At 41.1% G+C, this 23,931-nt stretch overlaps 1 protein-coding gene across 1 annotated transcript in view; it reads left to right on the top strand.

The window, feature by feature from the left end:
- LOC109428007 (hemicentin-2) overlaps positions 1-23,931 on the top strand; it is a 132,222-nt gene that overhangs the window by 93,215 nt on the left and 15,076 nt on the right. The window contains exon 3 of the mRNA XM_029851686.2: positions 11,885-12,081. Within this exon, the coding sequence (XP_029707546.1) occupies positions 11,885-12,081 (197 nt within the window). The remainder of the gene's footprint in view (positions 1-11,884; positions 12,082-23,931) is intronic.

Here is a 23,931-nt window from a genome sequence, read left to right as displayed (position 1 = left end):
GCACTGTAGTTGGAGGAAATGCCAATGCAGAACCCGTAACTTCCGAGAAGCCCAGCTTCCTGGGTTAGTGGGTTGATGTCAGGCCCTGCGAGCCAACCGTAAAAAAGACTAGCACCGGAAAATCAACAAGAGATGTGGCCTCTCTAGAGGACTGCTGGAGTACAGTCAAAGCAGCCATCAACAACGCAGCCGAGAGCACTATCGGGTACGTAGAACAGAGTCGACGAAACGATTGGTTCGACGAGGAGTGCAGAGCGGTTCTGGAGGATAAGGATGCAGCGCGGGCGGTAATGCTGCAGCATGGAACCCGATAGAATGTGGAGCGATACAGGCAGAAGCGGAAGTAGCAGACCCGTCTCATCCGGGAGAAAAAGCGCCGCCTGAAAGAAGCGGAGTGCGAGGAAATGGAACTGCTGTGCCGTTCACAAGAAACACGTATGTTCTACCAGAAGCTCAACGGCTACGTGCCGCAAGCCGAAATCTGCAGGGATAAGGACGGGAGCCTCCTGACGAACAAACGTGAGGTGATCGAAAGGTGGAAGCAGCACTTCGACGAGCAAATGAATTGCGAAGAGAATGTAGGCACGGAGGACCAAGGCAGCGGAGGAAACGACTATGTTGGTGCAGCAGAGGACGGGAACGAACCAACTCCCACGCTGAGGGAAGTTAAGGATGCCATCCATCAACTCAAAAACAACAAAGCGCCTGGTAATTGCAGCAGAATTCATCAAGATGGAACCGGAACAGTTGGCCACCTGTCTGCACCAGTTAGTAGTCAATATCTGGGAAACCGAACAGCTACCGGAGGAGTGGAAGGAAGGGACAATCTGTCCCATCCACGAGAAAGGCGACAAGTTAATGTGTGAGAACTTTCGAGCGATCACCATTTTGAATGCCGCCTACAAAGTACTATCCCAGATCATCTTCCGTCGTTTTTCACCTAAAACGAATGAGTTCGTGGGAAGTTACCAAGCCGGTTTCATCGACGGCCGGTCGACAACGGACCAGATCTTCACCGTACGGCAAATCCTCCAGGTCCCAACGCATCACCTGTTCACCGACTTCAAAGCGGCATACGACAGTATCGACCGCACAGAGCTATGGAAAATTATGGACGAGAACAGCTTTCCCGTGAAGCTGACTAGACTGATAAGAGCAACGATGGACGGTGTGCAGAACAGCGTAAGAATTTCGGGTGAACTATCCAGTTCATTTGAATCTCGACGGGGACTACGAACTGTTTAATCGAACACTGGACGAAAAATCGGCAATAATTGAGTCCCTGAAGAAGGTCCTAAATGAGACCGAAACGTCGGACAAGATTAAATAGCTGTATTTGATTTTTGTCAAGACTGGAAGAGCCATTTTCAAGCTAAAATCTATCACAGTCGAATCCAAAAAGTGATGTTGGAGAGCTGCAGCTACAAATCGAGTATTATGGCGGCAAATTGTTGATTCAGTATTATCATGAATTTGATGTTAACTAAATAAATGAAATGAGGTGATTAGCTTCGTGTGTCGGCTAACTTTTTCCGATCGTAGAGTCCTGCGGAGTTTAAAATAAGCTCGATTTCCTGCCACAATGCGTCTCTGATGTGTGGGCTGGGCACGTTGTATTCGCGGTATTTCCGCTTCACCTGGCGGATGGCGAACATGCGTCCGTTGTAGCACATTCACCCATGAGTCCAGCTTGATATTGCCCCACGAACTTCCTTGCAATCGATGATAGACGGCGGCATAACATTTGAGCGAGTACCTTGTAGATAGCGCTGATAAGTGTGATCGCGCGATAATTGTAGATAGGCCACACGATTCCTTCCATCCATTCCTCCGGAAATACTTAATACATTGCTTTTCACACTTTTCCAGAAACCCCCTCCCCCCTCTAAGCGTGACGTACTTTATGGATGCCCCCTAATGACCCAAGTGTAGTGCTCTCACCAATGCTTCTCCACCGTATTTTACAAGCTCGCTTGGTAGTTGACTGCTCCAGCGGCTTTGTTGTTTTCCAACCGGCCATCCTCCTCCTCCTCAATCTCTTGGAGGTTAGCGGCTGGAAGTCTTTCGTCCTGCACACGTACACCTAGATCTGTTACTACGCCACCTACAGTGCGTGGTAAACCTTGGCACAACAAAATGGCTCAAGTTAAAAATATGTAATTCCTTCCTAATCGGGATGACCCCCTGACCAGCGGATTTTAAACCAGGCAACCGTTCAGTTTGAGCATCAAAGTTGCATCCTTCCTTCCTTCAAAGCAGCCCCGACGTACCATCTGACGAAAAACTTTCGCCCGGAAAACCATAAATTATGCACACACATTTTGTCAAAATTCCATCTCCTTTGTCGTCGAAGAGTGGAACGACAGTCAGTGAGAGGAAGGTCGGATTCACCCGGCGCGGCAGGAACTTTACTGCACACGGTCAAACTTTTGCACATTCCCCGGCCAATCTCTTCTGCCAACTATGTGCCTCAAAGGTTTCCACAAATCATCACTTCGGCTGTGGTACCGGCGTCGGCCGGGGTGTTCAGGGTCTAATGAAAAGATCAACTTGGAATCTGCCACTGACGGATGGTGGTGATTGTACAATGTACGTACATACATACCTACCGTCCAGGATGCACTAATAGTTAGGTGCCTCATGGGAGATCAGTCACAACCAACTGTGAAGAAGATGCTTTTGAAGAGTTGATTCCGTTGCTTCGGGGTTCCACATTAGGCGGTGGGACGAAGGGAGACAAAAGTTTTGCCTTCACCAGCAGGTGTGCTTTATGGAACAGTGGTTCCCAATGAGTCAGATGAAGGTATTATTTTTTTTTCTTTATTAAAGAGGCTTTCAGCCAGACGCTGGTTCACCTCTAGATGAAGGTATTAGTTTTACTTGTAAATATTACTTGAAGCCGATGAGATCCTGGAGGAACTTGAACGGGAACAGTGTGGCGGTGACGAATGAACCTCGAGCTTGATTGCTTGCATTGCATGATTGCAAAAAGAGAATCGGGTGTATAGAACTATATAAGTGCTCATATTCAAGCTGAGCATGGAATGTATTCTTGCCATCATTGTTTATAAATCCAAGGTCTGTATTGAGGTCACAACATCCGAATGAATAAACACTGTCAACATATTCCATGCGGCAAGGACCGTTATTACAGTTACCTTGTACTCCCCGATCCCGTAAGCTTGTTAAACAATGATATTCAATCCTCCAACAGCTTGAGGACGGTCATCTGAACGGTCAAAAACCATGTATAATCAGCATATCGCCCCCTTAATGCTAGAACTAGGTAACTCGTTTTGGAAAGTGCGGGTAAAAACTGCTGGTAAAACTTATCCTGCTATAAAACAAACTTTGTGTTGGTCTTAAAAGGTAAATTATAATGTGTTTTTGCAGTTTCAATTGACAAACTTTTGTTTATTGTGGTGTACGTTCAGATATAAACAAATTTCTCGCGATTTTGCAAAACCAGTTACCTAGTTCTAGCATTAAGGGGACGATATAATCCTAGAGCGCGCTAGGCCGTCGGTCGTCCTCGTCGTCGTTGTTTACGGTATCCTAACTACCAGGCATTAACACGATTCAATAGGGCAACGGCCAGTCCCAAACTACATACGCAACGCCCTCGAGTGGAAGCGTCGAATTGAGCGTAGCCAACGGTTACACGTGAATTGCACCGTACACGATTACCAAACCCCGGGTACATATATACCGGAGGGTGACGGCGCGACAACGGGGAGAATCCGGCCTAATTTCATTCTCCGTATAATTCCGAGCGCCGAAGTACCACCTCATGGCTCACCTGACTCTCCGCTCCCACGCACTAGCCTGGGTACCTTCGTACGTTTATTTGATTATCTTTTCGGTGATTAACTTTTCCGCATAAAACAATCTAATGAACAGACGAACAAGCACCAGCAATGATGATGGTAGTAGATAGCAACAGCAAAAACAATAACAACAGCATGGTCAACATCAGAGCAGTACACACACGTTTCCTAGCAGGTATAGCAAGATGGGGTAAACACGATGATTCTACATGAACTTTCAATGGGAGTTTCTATTCGGCTGAATGGGATAGGAAAATATGGAGAGCAAACATGGCACAACACATGGCTTATTTTACCTTGAATCAATATAGAGGTATTTGCACAAAAGTGCACGCGGTCTAACGTTCCAGAAAGAGGCATCCGCGATATTTGCTACCCTTTTACTTCATCCCTAAATATGAACAGTAACATAGCGATATTATCTCAGACAAGGCTGTTGCTTTCTGAAACGATAGACCATGCCTAAGTGAATCTCCTTTTTTTTGGATTGCGTTGCGTCAACGGCCGCAAAACAAAACTATTCAAGGATTCTGCAATACGAATATGTATTCATCGTTAGCAAAGATCCGACGATTTCTTCCACCACTTCGAAGGTATTCTCGTCTATCATAATGCTGCTACCAAAGCTGTTCTGTCTCGCTCAGTTTCGCCACAAGCATGCACTTTGTTCTTGACACATTCACCACCAGTCCGACCTTTGCTGAATCACGTTTCAGGCAGGTATACAGAGCTCTTCTGCTTCAGTGACTTCACCTAGGTTCTTCACCTTCAGATTCGCCCCTGCTGTAAGGACTCTCACCTCAACCCATTCGCTGAGGAGCTCTTCCATCAGACTTTCGTAGGCGGCGCCTTTGCGTTTCTTGTCGTGCTTGAGCTCTAGGATAATTTCACTCGTACTAGTACGTCTAGTACTGCACACGTTGGCTTCCAGATCCACGAGCTCGGCGTCGCTTCGCATCGTCCTCAAGACATCCGAGTACTTAGCCTATTCGGTCTTGATGTCGAGCGCGTTGCCTTCTACGCGCTTGGCACCTGCTCTTCTACGCCTTCTTGGTTTGGTGTCCCTGATCTCCTCGGCTTGCGGTTTTTTCTTATTTCTTTTCTGCTAAACTTTCGTCCAAGGGGGGTCCTCCCTTGGTTAGCCCTACTCTGTGGTTTCTGAGGGCCTAACAACGACCGCATCCCACTGTTTCCTTCCATCCGGGACGGGCCAGCCTTTTCAAGCCTATCCTTCCCAGTTTTCCGGGACGCCTGGCTGAGGTCCGCCTTGTCGGCATTACTGCCGAACTGCGAGGTTAGCATCCACCAAGCCTTGCGGGCACCGCCAGACAGTTCCTCACCTGACGGCTGCCTTGCCCGCTTCTGCGAGTGCTTATACAAAGCAGCCACATCCTACGCACTGTTTGGGGTTTCTGCGACAGCGAAGGATTTCGTCTGGATAGACTTCGTAACCTTAGCTTTCGCCGGTTCTGCCACTGCTGCACTCGTTGCAAACTCGTTAATCTCTCGTGGTCTTGCTTGGCATCGTCCAACGAATACGAAGTCGCAACAGGGCCGTTTTAAGGTCCTTGCTTATGTTGGACTTCGTGGACGCAAAGTGGATGATTTTACCAAGCTGCTGCTTAGCCACATCTATTTTTGGTTGATGGTGCTCGCCAACCACGCTCCGTCCAATATCTCCCCAGGCAAGCTAGCCGGGGAATGAATCGGAGCTCCCACGCTGGAACTGCGTGCGCAGCTTCCTGCTCCTGATTCCTAACTTCTCCTTAACGGAGACCTTGTCAACCCACTTCTTGCGAAGGGTTGAGCTTCGCCACTATCACTACCATTTGTACTTGTTTGTTTGTTTTGATTCGATTTCATAGTTAAACCCACGAGTTGCGCAAGGAGGATCAATAAGGGACGAAATACTGTGGAGGATGTCTTGTCTAGTACCTCACAGGCTCCGTTAACAATCGAACATCTTTTTCACCCCCTCGATCACTGATTTCTCGGAACTGGTCGCTTGACACCTTGAATTGGGGTCCTACTACGCGGATGACTCGCAAGCGGAGTGATTCGTCAGTCCCCGGGACTGTTATCCCTGCTACTCCAGGCGTTGGTCTACTGGATTGGATCCGAGCCCGCAGTTGGAAACGGGTCCATGAGAAGCGTCGGGGCAGATGAAGGCCCTGCTGTCAGCAACCTTCTGGTGCATCCGATAGAGCCTGAAGGGTAGTAATACCCTTGCTTTTAGCAGGTCAAATCAGTTCTTGATGCTTGCAAAACAGTTAAGCGCGGGCGACGTGGCGGCTGACCCTGCTTGTCCTCTGCGTACGCAGGAAGTAGTAAGTACCACATGGGAAACTGGCTAAGCACCAGCATGCTGTCTTGATGGACTCCCCGAAGCGAGTCATCAATGTTTGTTGTTGCATGCTAAACAGCTAACCTTGATACAGCAGTACTAACACCTCTCTGAATCAATGCCTTCTTGGTGGTTCTGGAGAGACCTAGAGTTTGACGACATGGGCATGTGTTTGCTGGGTCGAGGAGACCCAAGCAACACAACTTGTTATAATAATGTACATGTTACATGTTTCATACAAACACCAATGTTTTGTTCCAAATATCGAAAACGTATTTTCGTACACTTATATCACCGAAAAAGCGCAAAAAATGGCGGCTTATAAAACATCTTTGATGTTACTAAAGATGTTTTCCAATACATTATTATAACATAAAATTAAGTATTGAACATGTTTTCTGCGAACATCGTAAATACTTCCTTTTGCTTGCAGAGAAATCATAAATTATCAAACACACACTATGTAAATAAATATGACACCTATTTTGGTGCTATTTTGTCATGGCTCAAAATAATTTATAAGCCTCTCATTTCACTTGTAATTTACCATCTCGATGTTTGGTTACTATGACCCAATTTTATGTGCCATTAAAAATTTATGGTCAAGTAAACATATTCACTTTTCGTGAATTCATGCGCTTTCCATAGGATTGGAAACAAGTAGGGAGGTTTTGTCATTCCTCTGGTTTTTTTGAGAATTTAAAACACATTTTCAATCATGGCTTCTTTACACAGTACCGTCGGGAAGTTTTGAAATGATAGTTTTAATTTATGTTGTATTGATGTGTTTTTAGAATAAGAATTTTTTAACCATTATCGATAACGAAAAAAAAATATTTCAATCAATGTTTTAAATATCCCAGATAACACCAGATAATTAATAATTGGGAGAAAAAAATAAGATAAATCAACGGCTGAAATGTTATAATGTGAAACTTTTTAGCAGGCACTGTAATCCATCTGGTCTGATATAGAAAATACAAAATATTAGATATACATTTAAATTACATCCTTTGGACATCTCAATAACAAGTTTCTCGAATACCTTAAAAATACAAAGAAAAAACATCGTTGGAACGTATTTTAAACATCCACTTGTCAATAGCGCATACATGGATGGGATTTTTGTTTTGTGATACCTATTTTGAACATGAGTATAACAATAACAAACGCAGTGCGCAGTTTACGGTGCCAATTACAACGAAATGATTTCAAATTTTTCGCGGGGGCAATTATTGTGTTGAAACTGGGTTTTAAGTGCAATTAAACCGCCATGTAAGTATCGAAAGTGATGTGATAGTAGGGCTGACATTGAAGTGAAGTTAAAAATGGTTGGTTCCTTCTACGGATCCATTCACACCTGAAGTGGTTTCCACAGTCGCCAACCATGTAAAGAGTATTTCTATACCTACCTGTGTTTATACCTGTTAAGCAAATGGCAAGGCAAAAAATAAGTGTTGGATGCTATTATTGCTTAATTTTCGTGTATTCTATATGTAAAAAATGATTCATATAATATTCAAGACAGTGACGTTCAAGAAGATACTGTGAATTTATTAACTTGTACATTAACGTATTTTATACTTAAAAATAACGTACTGGTTACATATTTCGAACCAAAGGTTTTAACTATGTGCTGCTAATGTTTCAAAAAACTTATTTAATTGAAGCAAACGATGATTCAAAAATCTTGTATAATCAACGTTAAATTTACGTCATTCTTACTTAAGGAAATGTTGATAATATATTTTCGAAACTTGTTTTTGTCAAACATAGATAAAACATGATTTCAACATAAGATGTGTTCAGATACGATTATAGTACTGTACTATAACATCTTTTTCAAAATCAATGTTCAAAGATGTTTTCTGTGTTACTTGGGGAGAGTAGTCCTGGCTTTTGTAGAAGACGGCCTTAACTCCACACTACTAACAAGAGCCAAAGTCGAACCATTTCTATGGTAATACTAACTTTTTTGTGCATAGTCACTAAAGAATATTGAATGGATTTAGAAAACAGTTTGCATGTTGTATTTATGTCAAGGTTATCAACATGCCACTTCAAAAGATATATTAAAGCACGAGAAAGACACCATCACCACTAGGTGGATTTATTAGGGCAAAGAGCTAAGAGGTGTTCCAGGGATCTTCCATGAAGCTTCGGAGGCTTTCAGGCAATCCAAGGGGTTTTCCAGGAGTGTTTCAGAGGCTTTCAATGCCATTTCAAGGGGTTTCGGGTGATTCAGGAGTTACCCAGGGGGTTTCGGGGGATTTGAATATAGGCGAAGTTCATCTTGTGAATCATTTTGTGTGACTTCATTAGATGATTCAGCAACACTTTGAAGATCCTCACTTAGTTTTTTTAAGTACTAAGCGAGTAAGCCATAACGAATTACTAACAAAATTCTAGGAAGTATTCCCATTAGGTCCACAATCACATTCTCTTACATATTCTTTGTATATCTCTTGCAAAATGTTCATGGCAATTTACGATTGACATTCTTGGATGCATGGATTCCATGAAATCTTCAGAAATTCCAATAGAGGACCCTCCAGAAATTTTACCAAAAATTCTTCTAGAAAAAATTCTATGCTTAAGAATCTCCCCCACAGATTATTTCAGAAATTTCTTTGGTGAATCTATCAGATTACCATCTATGGATTCCACACGTTCTAACAGCATTTCATTTTTAGAAAATGAAGAGTTCAGGATCATTTCACGAATTTCTCCAAGGATTTCTAAAAAATCCAAATGTTGCTTCAGAAATAGTTTGCCTTAAGTTCCTCTATAAATTTTCCAAAGAATTTCTTTGGAGAACCTCCTGAAATGATTTATTTTTAAGAAATTCCATGAATTAGGTAATGCAAAAAATGTATATTTTGAACCCCCGTTTCCCTAAGGCACACTATTTTTATAGGACGTGAAATAATCATACTTTTCCGAACCCCTCCCTCCTCAAAGCGTGACGTAACTTAAGGACGTTCCCCCTTCAGAAATAACTCCAGGAATTATATTAACATAGTAATCCCAGGGTTCTTTCAGAAGTTCCTCCATCGGTTGCTTCGAAAAACCTTCCAGGGCTTCTTCGATAAATTTCTTCACGAAGTGTTCTTCTAGTGATTTCTGCAAAAAATCATATAGAGATACCTTTATTAGTTCCTCCGATTATTCCTTCGTGTATTTCACCAGAAACTCCTCCTGAAATTCTTCCAAGCATAAGATTAGGAATTTTTACTCCGTTTCCTTAAGAAGTTAAGAAATATCTTCATTCTTCAGTAACAATTCCTAGTAAGTTAGACACATATTCCTTTGGAAATTTCCAGAAACCTTTACAGAAGTTAAAGCATTTTTCAAGACATTGTTTCAGGGATTTCTTTAAAAATATGTTCATGAATTCCTCTGGAGATTCTTTTAGAACTTCCTCAACGAATTTTGATAAGGGGTTTCTCTTGGATTTTCTCCAAATGTGTCAATAAACCCTTGTTGGAATTCCATCAAGGGTTTCTGAGAGAGAGTTCCCAGAAATGTCTTTCTAGAATTATTTCAGAAAATTCCTTGGGGTTTTTTTTCACATTATCCTGCAGAGATTCATTCAAGAATATCTCCAGGGATTTCTTCAGGAATTTGATAGACAATTCATTCAAAAGTTTCTCCGAGTAAACTTTAAAAAATTCCTCCATGGATTCCATCTTAAACTTACTAAGGAATTCCTTCTGAAATATCACTTTAGACTCCTTCAGTAGTTTAAGGATTTTTCATGAATGTAAGTAAGAGATTACCTCAAACATTTTTTCATCGATTTTTTTTTATTTTCAGAATTTTCAGAGAATTTTCAGCGTTTGCTTCGGAAATTCTTCCAAGGGTTCTCCAGGAATTCCTTGAGATTCCTCCGGGAATTCTTTGAGATATCTATCCACAGCTATTTATAGAAGTATTTAATGAAATTACATAAAACATGTTGAAGTTATTCTTCGAGGGTTTTCTGAAGGAATTTTTATAGAAATGTTTAAAAATTTCCGTTTGAGATTTAATTTCATTGAAACAATCTTAGAATCCATCGTTGGAGGAACTCTTGCAGAAGTTCCTCAAGAATACCTGAAGAAACTCCTGAGATTTGCCACAAAAGTTCAGTCAATTGAGCACAGTGGCTTAATTTCAATAACAGAGAAAACAAAACTCCTGAGATGGCTTTGGAGGAATTTATAGAACAATTTTATGAGAAATTTTTGGAATATTTAGGTAAAAAATCCTGGAGAAGTTTCTGAGAAAATTCCTGATGGAAAGTTTCTGAAGGGATCTTTGAAAGAAATTCTCCGGGAATTTGTGCAAAAATTACAGACAAAGGTACTAGAGGAATTCTTGTATAAATCTTCAAATGAATTTTTGAAGGATGATTTGGAACAAATCCTAGAAGAAATCCTGGAGATACTTCTGGATTCTTGAAAGAATTTCTTGCACAATGTTTGAATGGTGTTAGAGAATGAAATTCCCTGATACAATTTCCCAAGAGGAACTTGTGAAATATTCTTGAAGAAATCACCAAAAGAATTTTTTTTTCGAGGAATCTCTAAAGCACTTTTTGAACAACTGTGCAGCAATTCCAAGAAGAAAATCTTGATATATTCCTGGAGAAACGTCAAGAAATAAATCATGAAGTGATCTAAAAGATCTCATGAAAGAATCTTTGAATGGATTATCTGGAGAAGTTTACGATTCCACCCGTGGAGGAGTATCTGAGAATCAAGCGCCTTGGATGAACTTCCTGAAGAATTTATTCAGTATTTTCTGGAGGAATTCCAGGAGAAGCACCCAAAATAATCCCTGGATGAATTCCTGAAAAGAACCCTAACAGAATTTCAACAAAATTTTCAGATTTTACAATGACAATACTGGCCTAAAATGAGTTTTAGACAATATTATCCTTTGAAGACACGTGCGATGCTGTGAATTTCTATCTTGAGGAATCCTTTATAAATTTCCTAGTAAACGTCCTCAAGTATTCTCTCTAGAATGTATAGCTTAGTTTTCATGAGGATAGTTTTTATTGTAGCCTCTGACTTACATGCGTTTAAGCCTTTGTTACAAAATAGATGAAAATTGTACTTTAGGTACAGGGACCAAATAATTCTGTATTGACGTTTGTGGAGCGGACCTGGTTGGATGGTTAGAACACGTGACTATCATGCCGAGGACCTGGGATCGAATCCCACTCCCGACAAACTCACAAAATGTGAGTTCTTCCTTCGAAAGGGAAGTAAAGCGTGGGTCCCGAGATGAACTAGCCTAGGGCTAAAAATCTCGTTAATGAAGATAAAAAAAATGTATTGTCGTTTTTTAATAACTGGATATAGTACCTCAGGGGGCATCCATTTTAGTACGTCACGCAAAATTTGTGAATTTTAGACCCCCCTCCCCCCTTCGTACGGGTTTTTCCAATACCTAATGCATTGCTTGTCACACTTTCCGAAACCCCCCTCCCTTCTAAGAGCGTGACGTACTTTATGGATGCCCCCTCACCTTAAAAAAAAAAAAAAAATAAGGTCACGCCGACTACGCCGCCGCCCTGTATATTTGGAGTTGTGCAAAGAAAAGCAAAAGAAAACGAAACATTTCAGTATTACCTGCTTAACAACGGTTGAATTACTTTAACTCTACATTTCTCGATCTACAAATCGACTATCATCATTCCTTACCCCCTCTTTTACTATTCCAGGAATCACATCGTCACCCATGTACGGTGGCCCCAACCCGTCGACGGCCGGCGGAACTAGTGGCTTCCCGCAGCTGTTGCAACTACCACCGGCGGACAATAAGCCCTACTTTGATGACGTCAATCCGCGGAATGTCACCACGGTGGTGGACGATACGGCCGTCCTAAAGTGTCGCGTCAAACACAAGGGCAACCGAACGGTGAGTTCAATTTGCTTGAATAACCGCTACACTGCGCCGCGCTGATTTGCCTATCATGGCCATGACAGTCCAACCCAATTTTGAAGAGGGGACACTAAATAGTCTTCAGGAGATGCTGTTGGCGCCGAAGTGGAAATTATAGCGCCGTAAAAATAAACGTTTATTGCTTGGGAAGTTTGCAAAGGAGCAACTCTGTCTGTGGATGGTCGTTATGATGAAGATCTTCTTGATTGAAAGTATCATGACTGGGATATTTGGGGTTCTTCTAGGATACGAAGTAGACTGAAGCGAAGCACAGTGTGATTGTTAGTAGGAATAGGTTATTTGGAATGCCGAACGTTCATTTTTAAAGAAAAGGACCATGAAGGCGTTTTACGTCACTTAGGGTTTTCCCTATGTAATCTCGATATAGTCAGTGCAGTTGTTGAAGTGCATGATTTTGTTTGCACAGATTATTCCATTCTTGATTTTTCAAGCAAAATACTCAGCACAGAATGATTTTGAATCATTTACACAGAATTTGGCACCTTTATCGCCATTCATCCTTCCAACTCAACACTGTTTACAAAACAAAGCCACATCAAAAATAGCTCGAATCCTTCCGTACACCTTCGAAGTCAGCAAGCGAATAAATCTTTCCTTGCCCGTTTTTCCTTGTTGCTCACCAGCTGACTTATTTTTTTCCAACCGCACAGCCCACATCCGAAGAAGGAACTAATCGTAAATTTTTCGGTGACAAGTATCGGTGACCAAAAGTGTGACATTGTGGCTTCCGGTACGGGGCCCAGCCTTTTTGCACACATTTCGGTGGCCTACTCACCGCCATTAGATTCGCGTTTAGGGATTGGAAAGGACAACCGGTTTCGGCCGTGGTGAAGCCACCTTCGAAAAATGGTTCCCCGGGAAAACACATTAAAATAAATCACGCCTTTTTTGTCCTCGGCGGGGTTCACCCCACACACAAACACATATCACCCACTGAGCGACGACGTCCCGGTTGACAAGCCGGTTGACTGCCAAAGGAAGGCCAACGGAACGTCAGCAAAGCAATCAACGAAAAGCGGAAAAGGGTGCGCGGAAAAAAACAAACAGCGCTGAAATGAATGATAATATTTTTTCAAGTAGAGTTGCGGCTTTCTGTTCACAGAACATGGAAGGGAGAAATCATATGCTATTAGAGTCATTTAGCTCAAATAAGTTTCAAAACTTTCCCTTTTTCGAGTATAATATTGAAATATAATTAAGGCTCTTTAAAAGTGGTGGTGCAGAAGGCCGAATTGAAAAATGGGGGCTGTTCATAAACCACGTAGACCAAAATATGATCATCTCAGACCCCCCCCCCATCACCCCTCGTAGACGTTTGACCATACAAAAATTTCAAAATTTGTATGGAGCGTAGACTTTGGCCAGAACCCCCCCCCCCTTCCCCCAAAAAGTCTACGTGGTTTATGAACGGCCCCATGGTAATGGGCTGCCACAGCAACCCACGATTTGGTTCACGATCAATCGCACCAAAAGCTTTTTCGTAATCAATGATCTCCAGGTAGAGAGACTCTTGGAATTCATTGATTTGATCCAAGATGATACGGAGCGTGACTATACACACCAAAAATCGATTGAGGGTTTCAGCAAAATTTTGCTGAATTTTGCCGAGCTGAAGGCTTCAGCAAAAATTTTGCTGAAATTCAGCAAAATTTTGCTGATTTGTTCAGTAAACTCTGCTGATCACCAGTAACGTTTTGCTGAAATTCAGCAAACTTTGCTGAAAGTTCAGCAAAAAAATTTGCTGGACCCTTCAGCTCGGCAAAAATCAGCAAAATATTGCTGAAAGGGTTTAGTGTGTATGATCCTCACTGGTTAGTCCGGCACGGAATTCTTCTTGCAGCCGTCGGAGAGATTCGTCAATCTTCTCCTGTATCCAGTTAAGGGTTAGGGAATCGCGCCACTTGGGCGGTGGCTTCTATATTCGTCTGTTTTACACTATAAGTCAGTCAAATTTGAACCAATTGACACAACTTTTGGAATGTGGTGAGATAGGTATAGTATCTACCCGTGTACAACATTCAAAGTCAATTGGTTCAAAATTGATTGAGTTATAGTGGAAAACAGACGAATATAGAAGCCACTGCCCAAGTGGCGCGATACCCTACTTTGCAGAGAACCTTGAGAACGATACACAGTAACATGATGCCCAGCCATTTACCGCATACAGTCAGGTCACCCTTTTTGAGTATCTTTACAAATACGCTTGAATCCAGTCGGCCGGAAATGTCGTGGTTTCCCGTATGAGTAATTTAAAAATAATTGATGCTGTAATTGTGCGAGTACTACGGGGTCAGCTTTGAGCATCTCAGCCGGGTCGGTCAATAACTGTCGGATAGGAAGTCCGTCCACGCTCTTTTGTTCCGTCTACATAAGCGTTTCACATCCCTAGCGCTGACGAACTACGGCTTTGGCTCCTTGCGTTTTTGCTCGCGGTTTTGGCATTCCTTCGCTTCTCTATTTTTCAATCATCTGTGATCCACTGCTCTCTCCGAGTGCATAGCTCTCCCAAATTATTCTCGCCGGTGGCGATGAAGGCGTTCTTGTTGGTGCTCCATTGATCTACTACGCTTCCATCTTCCGGAAAATCCGCAGCACGGTTCTCTAGATCCTCGACGAAGGACATTTTCACCGCAGCGTTTCCAGTCGGCGTGTGTTGAACCGGCGCCCGATTTTCTCCTCCTGTCGATGGATCCTGGCAATGTGCAGTCGGATCTCGCCGGTTAGGAGATGATGGTCGGATGCAATGTCGGCGCTACGTTTGTTCCACACATCAAGAAGGCTCCGTCTCCATTTTCGGCTGATGCAGATGTGGTCAATTTGATTTTACGTGATGACATAACGGGAAACCCAGGTCGCTTTGTGCACTCATCGGTGGAGAAAGAGCGATTTCCCAATCAGCAGGTTATTGTTAAAATAAAACTCTGCAAACAGCTCTCCATTTTCGCTCATTTCTCTGAGGCCATGACGTCCCATGCCCTGCTCATAGTCCGAGTTGTCGGAACCAACTTTCGCGTTGAAGTTGCCCATGAGGATCTTGATATTCCCTTTCGGAATGTTGTCCACAACAGCTTTCAGTTGACTTAAAAAGTTCTCTTATTCTTCCAATTCGGCAGCATCGGTTGGCACATAACATTGGATCATGATAAGGTTTCCTACCCGTGTTCTGAATCTGGCTACAGTTATCCTCTCATTATTAGTTTCCCACTTCAAACGCAGCGTGGACGTGAGCGCTGAGCAGGAAACCAACTCCACGGTTTTGAGGAGCTGCCCAAGCAGCACACAAGTCACAAATGAGTGTTGACAGCGCAGGTTTTTGGTTGTACTGGAGCTACATTCATGTAATTCTAACTCAAAGACAGATTAACTTGAAAATAACTCGTGTTCAACCAAAAACCTGCGCTGTCGACACTCCTTTGTGACTTGTGTGTTGCTTGGGTGTACGTCTCGTAGGTCAGAGTATAACAGAATTTGACCCAACGCCAATCTGCGTTCTCCAAAGTTCGGTCAACAGACTTCGCTCAGTCATTGTTCGCTCATTGTTGTGCCATTTTACCCTGCTGGCTAGGGTTAATACATTCCAAGTTCCAATTCTTGTCCGTTGTTTCACGCTAAAAGTCGTTGTCGTTGAATCAGTTCCTAATCTTTTATTTTCGGGTTGTGTAACGGTTTTTTTGGTTGGCCTAAGGTCCGCTATCCACCGTGGTGGGGCTGCCATCTTAGGTGTAGCTTCCGGTGAAGGAGCATTTCATGCACAGCTGCTGGATACCAGAACATATGCTGTGTGAGCCGCACCTTCTTGGTGAACAGACGCTCGAGACGTACCTCCTCAATCTAGCTGAAGTCAGAAGAACAACAGTATGCCCAGGCTGCACTACCAGCTAAGCACACAACTCTGAGCTGGCGGTCTTTATCATAACTTGATCCTTGGAAGCATGAGGTGGGAACTTGTGAGGACCAAAGCTATGTTGGACGCTCTCCTTATCGACTCAACTTTTAGCAGCCCAAACTTTGAACCACTTGGGCTTAGTTATAGTTTCACCAATTGCGTTGAAATTTTGCAACGTTTTATATGAGACCTAATTGAAATCCAAAAAGTCAACTGGAGCGAGGATTTATTGTTTTCATACAAGCGTGTGCCATGTTAGTGTAGAGCATACTTTTATTACAGTTATCCTTACCATTATAAAGCAACAATTCAGCATGCTTGCTTGTTTGTGGCTTGTGATTGTTAGTTGGGGTAATGCCATCGAAAAATTCTCCGCAAATTTTCAAGGGATCCCTTCGGGAATTTCTTAAAAATATTCCTCTGGAAATCCTCCAAAGATTTTCCTGAAGATTTTTTCGGAGATTGGAGATGGACCCCTGGGATTTTTTCTGTAAATTTATCTAGCGATTGCTTTGAAAATTCCGCTAGGGAATCCTTCCAGTGATTTCATCGCATAATGATTTATCCGTTTTTTTTGGGAATTACTAAGAGAAATCCTTCGGAGTTCCCCTGGGAAATTCTTCGCTTACTCCTTTAAGGATATCTCCAGTTAGTTCTAGGGATTCTCTTTAGAGATTCCCTTAAGATTCTTCCAGGGATTTTTCCCGATATTTCTCTAATGATTTCGGTAGGGATTCGTTGTCGGATTTCTTCCCAAATTCGAGACTTTTACAGAAATTCCTGCAGCGACTCAAGGGACAAATTGCTGTTCAAATTTTTCATTTGTTTTGTGAATTCTTCCAGGGATTCCTATGTGAATTTCTGTAGAGATTATTTAAAGATTTTCTCAGCTTTTCTTCGGGAAGTTCTTCAGTTACTCCGTCAGTAATTCATCCAAAGGCTATATTAATTTTGTTTTATGGGGATCGTGGAAATAATCCAGCGCTCTCTTTTTAAGTTCATTCGACGATGCATGTTAAGCGCTTCCTTTGAGAATTTTTCTAAGCATTCTTCCAATCCCTTCGGAGCTTTTATGCTTTCGCGATTTACTTTAAAATCACTCCAGAGATTGATTCTGCGATTTCTTCTCGGATTTTGATGATTAATCTGGGCTTGTTAGGGGAATATCTGTAAGTAAAAAGAAAATCGTGTTAAGTACTGTTCCTTTGAATTCCATTAAGAATTTGCATCCTTTGACCGATACGTATTTCGACCTCAACTGTAGGGTCGTCTTCAGTGTCTTGTTCTTGACTCGACTCAAGCACAAGACACTGAAGACGACCTTACAGTTGAGGTCGAAATACTTATCTGTCAACGGATTTTGTTCAACGATTCCTTCAGGAATTGCTTCTGAAATTCATCCAGCGGTTATATTGGAAAGTTATTCAGGGATGCTGTTAGGATAATTTTTTTATGAATTCTTGCAGGAATGCTACTAGTATGCATTCTTTCAAATAATTTGGCAAGGGTTGCTATGAAAATTCTTCCAGCAGTTCGTTCGCGAATTTCCCAGAGACTACTTTAAGATTTTTTATGCAATTCAGTATCATAATTTACATTTTATATAACTCATTTTGGTAACATAATGGCCATTTTTTCCGAACTGGCTCATTATGCAACTGAAATGAGTTGCATTATGAAAAATAGTTGCATTATGGTCATAATGCAACTCATTTGAGTTGCATTATGAACATTATGCAACTCAAATGGGTTGCATTATGAAAAAAATCATTGCATAAAATTTTGTATGGAACTCGTTGCAAAACTCGATTTTTTTCAGCACTCTTCGTATTTATCCAACTTGGCAAGCCTCGTTGTATAAATGTACGACTCGTACTGAAAAAATCAACTTTTTGCAACTCGTTACATAAATAACTATTAACCTTCAACTAGTGTGAATCACCATTATGAGAATTTAGTCAGAAAAGTTCTACCAACATTAAATTATGGTTCTACATTTGTCACATAAATCAGCCATGAAATCAATAAAGCATTTCCTGTAGTTGCGCTTAAACATGTATTCCACAAGAATTTATATCCGGGAGTTTTTTGGAGAAATTTCTAGCCCATTCCGTAGGAATTTCTATAGATTATCTTAGGTAACATTAAAAAAAGGTTCCTGATATTATCCTTAAAAGTATTCTAGATGAATCTTCAAAGGGTTTCATTTTCGATATCTTTGTATAAATAACCCTGAAAAATTCCAAACATTATTCATTGAGAACTCTCATGCGATATTCACGAATAAATACTTTTAAGATGATCCTACAGGTAGTCCTGAAACAATGCAAAAATCTCACTCAAGACAAATTGAACATCTGCAGAAATTATTGAAAAAAAATTCTTTTGGAATTTTTGATTTTTTATCTTTAAAATTCCATTCGAACATTCCTGAACCGAAAACCTGCATTAGCAAATTTATCTCTGTCAAGTATTAAAAAAAATCCCTGAACGCATTCTTGAAAAATTCGTGGACTCTTTATGAAAAAAAAATGTTCAAGGTATTCTGAAAGAAATACTCGAAGAATTCCTGAAGAAATCGCTCTAGGTATACAAAAAAAAAGCCATGAATATTCCTGATAAAATCCGAGAAAGTATTCCGAACAAAATAGGAAATACCTTAAAAAATTTAGATTCCGGTAAAAAATACCTTCAAAATTAAAAAAAAAAACTATCGTGGAATGCCTTAGCCCATTGGAGCCGGCTGTATAAATTCGCACATTTTTTTAAACAGAATACTGTCTTCAGCTAAGTTGTTGAAAATTGAGTCTTTTATTGAGGAAAAATAGGAATATTTGTATTTGAGACTTTATTGTCAACCTAGAACATCCTGAATACCATGAAGTTTTGAGAAACGCAATAAAGGACATTCCAGTTGTTCTGACAGCTGATTTTGGATATGGGTTACGTTTACATTTATACATTTAACTTTTATCAAAGGTATCAAAAAGTATTTTACATTTTGGGAAGTTCCAGGTGTCCCAAACTGTCCTATAGAAAAGTCCTTCAAATCTATAAGAATAATTTTATGTGTTTTCACCATAAATAATAGCATTGCATAATCGGATGGTATCCGTGAAACTCTTTGAATCTCAAATGTCATTAGGGGAATATTCCAGGTCAGCCAAACTATCTTGGAGTTCAACACTTCAGGTCTACAATCGTAACAGCTGTCATATCTAATATACTTCGTAACGTTGCATAATCAATCGTGGTTACTGGACCAACCTGAAGTCTACTATATATTATTATGAACATTTGAGACATTAAGGGTCGTCCAAACTGTCCTGAAGTTTTGCTCTTGACAGTAACAGTAGTTATTCTCACAATGAACTGTAACATTACTCATCCAACTGGAATCAGTAATCCCCCTGGTATATCATGAGTCATTCCAAGATAGTTTTGAGACATTTCAGATCATCCAAACTACTCCAGAGACCATAGCTTCAGGTCTACACTTGTGTTACGAAATGCTTTGAAACTTTTAAGGTTGTTCAAACTTTTATGAAATCTGATGAAGTTGTAGTTATTATTTGTGCATAAAAAGTTAAGTTATCTAGTCTAACAAATCCAGATTCGTGAACTTCTGTGAAACTCAGAGCCATTCCAAAATACCTCAGAGATATTATAGGATTGCTAAACTTCCCTACAACGAAGCACTTCCAGTGAAACCACACCACGAATTTTCAAGAGCATCAATCTGCAGAGTCAAATTACGGTTCGTGCTGAAAAGTTGATCGATTGGTCACCACCAGCGGATAACCAATCGATCAACTTTTCCCGACTGATCTGAGACTGTCTATAGAACTTTCAGTAGTCACCGTTACACTCGTAGACTTTAGGATCTAAACTCAAGAACAATTTGGTTGACCTATGATATTAGCGTGGTTCAAAAAATCGTTTTTGCTCCACACCGCTTATTCGATTCTTAGCCAGATTATATGCCTTCTCCCAAAATTTGAGCTCATTTGGTTGAAAATTGAGACTGCACAAGCCCGTCAAAGTTTGTATGGGAATTACTATGGGAAAACGATGTTTTTCATTCAATCGACCGTAGCATTTCCTCAAGTGCCCTAGTGGGTAAGTCGACCAGTGGTAATCCTAGGCTACTCTATCAGCTACAACTTTGCCGAAGACCGCAATCAAATCGGACGCCTCATTAATTAGTTACCAATTTTTATCCAGAATCGAAATCTTTACTCATGATGGTTACAGTATTCGGTGGGCATCACTGCATTTTGCAGTGAAACATAGTAGCCATGATTTCAGTGTGCTATCTTTGGCGCCATATGCAGCAATGTTGCCTGCTGGGAAGCTGGAGGATCACTGTTAAAGTTTGCCCAATTGGATACAAATTGATAACTAATTAATGAGGCATCTGATTTGAATGCGGTCTTCGGCAAAGTTGTAGCTGATAGAGTAGCCTAGGATAACCAAGGGTCGACTAACCCACTATGGCACTTGGGGAAATGCTACGGTCAATTGAATGAAAAACATCGTTTTCCCATAGTAATTCCCATACAAACTTTGACGGGCTTGTGCAGTCTCAATTTTCAACCAAATCAGCTCAAATTTTGGGAGAAGGCATATAATCTGGCTAGGAATCGAATAAGCGGTGTGGAGCTAAAACGATTTTTTGAACCACGCTACTATGATATCTCGATTGATCTGATACTGTCTATTGAACGTTCAGAAGACTTATTGGATATGATAGATTACAAATCGTAGCTTTTATAATGAAAGAAGATACCTTCTTCTTCTTCTTTATGGCTCTACGTCCGCACGGGGACTTGACCTGCCTCGCTTCAACTAAGTATTCTTAGTGCATTTTCACAGTTATTAAATGAAGGCCTGCCATTGCATGAATTTGTATATTGTGAGGCAAGTACAACGATACACTATGCCCAGGAAGTCGGGAAAATTTTCCCGACCGGAACGAGAATCGAACCCGCCGTCTCTGTATTGGCGATCCATAGCCCTAACCACTAAACTAACTGGAGACCCCGAAGAGAAGATACCGTTACAACCGTAGACACTAGATTCTAAATTCAAGAACAGTTTGGATGACCTATGATATCCCGATTGTTCTGATACCGTCTATTGAACTTTTAAAATACTTACTGGACATGATGAAGTTACCGTTGCATCTGAACACTTTAGGATATAAACTCAAGAATAGTTTCGATAACCTAGAATATCCAGAAAAAAAAAATCTGTATCATATTTTTCTCTTTGTATACTATGGAACATTAAAACTACAGAAATATGCAGAAAAACCTCAATAATAACACTTGGAAAAAATTCGGCCTAAAAGGATTAATCGTTAAAACATACACAAGAAGAAATCATTAAAAGCAATTCTCGAAGATATCTCTGTCCGTATTTGTTAAAAAATCGGTGTAAATGTACTTGATGAAATCCACGGCGATATACATGAAAATAGAGGTATTCCTCGTTCAATCCCAGGAGGAAAATCTGAAGATATTCTTGGTGGTATTCCTTGAAAAACAACTGAAGGTATACTATCAAAAACTCGAACAAATTCTTGAAAAATTTCTCGAAATATTCCTGAGAAAATCAATGGAGATGGAATCTTCGAGGTATTTTCATATTTATTTTAAAATGTATTATTCAAAATTGATCAAAGCTGTGGGGAAATTTGGTACCAAGCCCGTGCACAAGTTGGGGGGGGGGGGGTGTGGTTGTTAAACCCCCTCATTGCCGACGCTTCATACATTGGGCGCCCCTCCGGCTTTTGCCGAAATTGGGGAAAACCCCTTCCTTGGCGCCACTTCTGTGCACGGGCCTGTTTGGTACTATACTTTCCATCATTGGCAAGCAATCGTAGTCATGAACAGCATTGCCAAAGATCTTAGCTTCCTATTATATCAAGGTATATATTATCAAAATCGTACCGGAATAAACTACCTTTGTATGTACACAAGTGCAACGAGACACTAACTTTATGAGCAATGCGGGCCATAACCAGGTTGCGGTCAAAGTTCTCTCCAGAGTTATACCGGAATAAACTATGTACACTATAGCGCCACGAGGTGGCGAAATTCAAAACTATGTGATCAATCAAAGAGCTTTAGTGAGGAATTACCACGCCCGTCACCCTGAATTTCCTTCGACGGTGATGAAATCGAACCGGTTGAAGAATTCGTTCACTTGGGCTCACTGGTGACCACCGACAACGACACCAGCAGAGAAATTCAGAGACGCATTGTGGCAGAAAATCGAGTCTACTTTGAACTCCGCAGAACTCTACAATCGAACAAAGTCCGCCGTCACACGAAGTTAATCATCTACAAAATGCTGTTTCGACCGGTAGTCCTCTATGAGCAAGCACGAAACATGGACTCTCCCTGCAGAGGACCAACGCGCCCTTGGAGCTCTCGAACGGAAGGTGTTGCGTACCATCCGCGACGGAGTGCAGATGGAAGACGGGACTTGGAGAAGGCGTATGAATCACGAGCTGCATCAGCTGCTGAGAGAACCAACCATCGTCCACACCGCGAAAATCGGGAGGCTACGGTGGGCGGGTCACGTCATCAGGATGTCGGATAGCAACCCGACTAAAATGGTTCTCGAGAGTCATTCGACCGGTACAAGAAGATGTGATGCGCAGCGGGTTAGGTGGGTCGATGGGACAAAATCTGGTGGAGGTTCCTAGAGACTTAATTCACTCATCAATTCGTACACCATGAGTTCCTATACATATTGGGAATACCCTCACAACATACCACATATAATCAACTCACACCAACCTGCACTGTATACCCAAGAAAATCATTCTCCATGAACATAAACCCAATCAACAAACCATTTCAACATCCAATCAATTGATTACTACCGGTCGGTCCGAGAGTGTTCGGTAATCATCAACTCAGGTACTCATTCCTTGATTTACAACCACTAAAATTTAACAACCTTCTTCGGCGAAATTTCTCGTCTGGTGTACTGCTGCTTCCCCAATTTTATTGACCATCTATTCTGTGGAGTCTGCGAAAACGCAAAACTCTCCCTTAACATGTGGACAAAGCTCTCACTCTGCGCGCAGATTAAATCAATGCTGCCATAAATTGTGTGCTAATTAATTGGTGTCGTTCGAGGGTACTGGCACCAACACGCCAAAGTCCGCAAGGACAAAAGTTGCAGTCTAACACAGTTTTCCAGGATTTGTTGTCGTTTTCGCTCTAACAACGCAACGTCTGTGACGGCGATAAAGTTTGCCTAGCCGAAATTTCTCACAGGGGAAAAATTATAAAAAAGACGATTAAACTTGTGCCTTGTCAAGACTCTGAGCGATTCCAAGCAACAGCATCAAAATTAAGGAAATTTTTTAATTCATGATTTTCTATTGAACTGAAACTTTGCACAGTTTTTCAGTTCCATCTAAATCGCCATTTTTCGATATCAAATTTTTATTTTGAATCACGACTAACTTTTCGAAAGGGTGTATGTGAAAATGGTTCAATAATATTCAAAAATCTGTACAGCCAAAATGGTTCGTTCGATTGCTATGAATTTTTCAGCAAAGTTAGATAACTAAATGGTGATTCCTATGAAAATATACACTGTGAAAAAAACATCTTTTTTAACATTAAAAATATCATTTTTGTCACAAAAACTCAAATATCTCAAAACCCTATCTTTTTACCAACGCAATTTTTTTAGGGAAGACGGTCCATTGTATTAGCAATCTACCATAAAAATTTGGTGATGGTAAACTAATAAACAAAAAAGTTATGACAATTCAAACATTTCACAATTTTCACATTTAGTAATAATTTTTTTTAGTGTAAATTAGGCTAATACAAATTTCGATTTTCTCTTATGTCACCGCCCCCTCGGAAAATTTTGGTCGGAATTCAACA

This window comes from Aedes albopictus, chromosome 3 (genome assembly GCF_035046485.1).
Source record: "Aedes albopictus strain Foshan chromosome 3, AalbF5, whole genome shotgun sequence".
Classification (NCBI taxonomy): Eukaryota; Metazoa; Arthropoda; class Insecta; order Diptera; family Culicidae; genus Aedes; species Aedes albopictus.
Note: the sequence above shows the minus strand (reverse complement) of the source record. Positions and strands in the feature narration are given on the sequence as shown.